This window comes from Sardina pilchardus, chromosome 17 (genome assembly GCF_963854185.1).
Source record: "Sardina pilchardus chromosome 17, fSarPil1.1, whole genome shotgun sequence".
In the NCBI taxonomy this organism is placed as follows: Eukaryota; Metazoa; Chordata; class Actinopteri; order Clupeiformes; family Clupeidae; genus Sardina; species Sardina pilchardus.
In genome coordinates, this window is record NC_085010.1 from 8463746 (window position 1) to 8466218 (window position 2473).

At 46.1% G+C, this 2473-nt stretch overlaps 1 protein-coding gene across 1 annotated transcript in view; it reads right to left on the minus strand.

Annotated features, from left to right (window-relative positions):
* The window catches only part of itih5 (inter-alpha-trypsin inhibitor heavy chain 5), a 29968-nt gene continuing 27495 nt past the window's right edge, over positions 1-2473 (minus strand). Inside the window, exon 16 of the mRNA XM_062517443.1 lies at positions 1-2473. This exon is cut by the window's right edge and continues 284 nt beyond it. Coding sequence (XP_062373427.1) covers positions 2402-2473 — 72 coding nt within the window. The 3' untranslated portion in view covers positions 1-2401.

Genomic DNA, 2473 nt, shown 5'->3' on the forward strand with positions numbered 1-2473 from the left:
TTGTGGGGAGATTTTATTTACCAGTTCACTCTTTATACTCTAAATAAAGACTTTGATTACAGAACACAAGAAAAGACATGTCTGTTTTTTTTCCATAGAAAAGCACACAATCAGGAGCTGTTCTTCTTTGGGATGCAACATGACTCCGTTCAATCACATTATGGCCCTCTTGAACATCACACAAACTCTCCAACTGTTAGGTTTACTCCATGGGGGGACAGTGTAGGCACACACACACACACACACAGATTTATAATCATAATTGGAGACAACATGACTATTCACTGAAATATTGGTATTCTATGACACCTCTATTTAAAACCGTCAAACCCACAGGCACCTTTACAATGTGCGTGATCTCGTTCATCAGATTGGATACGTCTGATCCTACTTTGATAATTGTTTTTCCTCGTGAACTCCTCTGGTGCAGTAGGCCTGAGGGGCGCTCTATGACTCCTTGAAGAGGCCTCCGCTGCTCAGATCAAACGCTTGGTTCAGAATAACCAAAGGCAGGGAAAGTCCGGGAAAGCGGCTCCTCTGAAAAGCTTCTAGTACCGATGTTCTTACAGAACATTTATGGTCAATGTTAAACACGGATACACACGGAACCTTCGAAACACACTCCGTTCATCTCACCTACATGTTGCACATTTTCTGAAAACTAGATAGAAACAAAATAGAGCAATGTTTTTCGTAAATGTGTGCGTGTGTTGGAGAGAGAGAGAGAGTGTGTGTGTGTGTGTGTGTGTTGAAAATGATCTGATGCTTTCCTATAAAACCGGAGCATAAATCAGCAAATCCATCAGCGTCTTCAAACGAATGACATCACTGTAGGTTCTAGCACTTAGTGTGGTCTTGGTGTGGTTTAATGCTCTCCCACAGTCTTTAGTCTAAGGAGTAGCCTGTATTTAAAAATGTGAGAGAGAGAGAGAGAGAGAATGGGTCAGACTGTTCAAATCAGAAGCCATGAGTTTAGATTGCGCGTGCACACACACACACACTCGCACACAGTTCATTCACACACCTGCTCAGGTGAGAGAGTTCATTGTCTGTGCGTGTGTGTGTCTTACAACTTTGCAACTGGGATTGAAAGGTTATCACCTGCCTGCCTGTCTGTCCTTGTGGAATGCCCTGGTAACCCCGCCCCCCTCTGCCACTAGTGGGTTTGGTGATGGAAAAGGGGGAGGGGCTTCAGATGATGACAGACAGATGAGCACACCTGAAGTGGGCGTGACCTTTGACCCAGTGACCTGCCGGTGATGACAGGGACCAACCAGTCAAGGAGAGGTGAGGAGCCAACAGGTTTGGTGTGTGTCGCCATGTTTATGGGCTGGCAGTATATTAAAGAATGTGTGTGTGTGTGTGTGTTAAAGTGTGGGTTTGCTTGTTTTTGTCAGTGTTGTGTGTATGAGCTAGCAGTGTTTTAAAGTGTGTGTGTGTGCTTCTGACGTGTGTAGTGTTTTTCAGCTAGAGGTGGCGGTGTATTGTGTGTGTGTGTTTGTCAGTATCACCATGTTTATGAGCTGGCTGTGTGTGTGTGTGTGTTTCTTGTTGCCACCTTTCCCATGATTTGAAGAGAGACCCCTCGATAGTGAAAGAGTGATTGGCAGGTCTGACAGTTGAGGATTCCATCTTTATGTGACCCAGCTGTGTTCTAGAGTGGCGCACATTCCTCTCCCTGATTCTAGAGTGCCACTCGGCTTCTCATTCATGTCTCTTTCTGACCTCCAAGTACATATTAAATTCTTTGGTTAGGGCTTAAAATGTGAGTAAACAATGACAAGCAAACAAAAAACAACATGTAGCTTAACAAATCACACGGCTTTGTATTACATTAAACATTAAAATAGCAGTATAAAAATATATTCACGAGTAATGGAATAGTTACTTAGTCCACAAGAGGCAAAGAGCCAACATCTCTCCTGAGTGCACGAGGAGTGAGAGGGGGGAGATGTGCGTGTGTGTGTGTGTGTGTGAGAGAGAGAGAGAGAGATAGAGAGTGGGGTGTGTGTGTGTAAGAGAGAGAGAGAGAGTGTGTGAATGTGTGTGTGTGCACGTGTGTGTGTAGTGTAAGATGTGCTACAGTATGTGCATAGTGCAGTGTGGTCAGGCTGTGCTGTGCTGTGTTGTTTGTTTATTGTTAAGTCCGTAATCTCTCGTTGTGTTGGGCCACATGTTTATAGGGGGATGCAATAGTGACTAGGGGTACGGGGTGCAAAAGGGTACAAACAGCGCGCGGTTGTATTGGGCTGTAAGAAGAAGTCCTACTGCATACAGAGAGTAGGTCAACAGTGCAGTGTGTTTCCGATGGCACCGAGTGTGTGTTCTGCGCCGTAACGTCCACGTGTTTCTGGCGTGACGTTTGGGCTCGTAGCGGCCCCCTTCTCGGCCGCCGGGCGCCTCAGTCCGTGTTGGCGTTGGAGTCGTGCGGCCAGCTGCCCGTGTCGAACATGTGCGACACCACGTAGCTTCC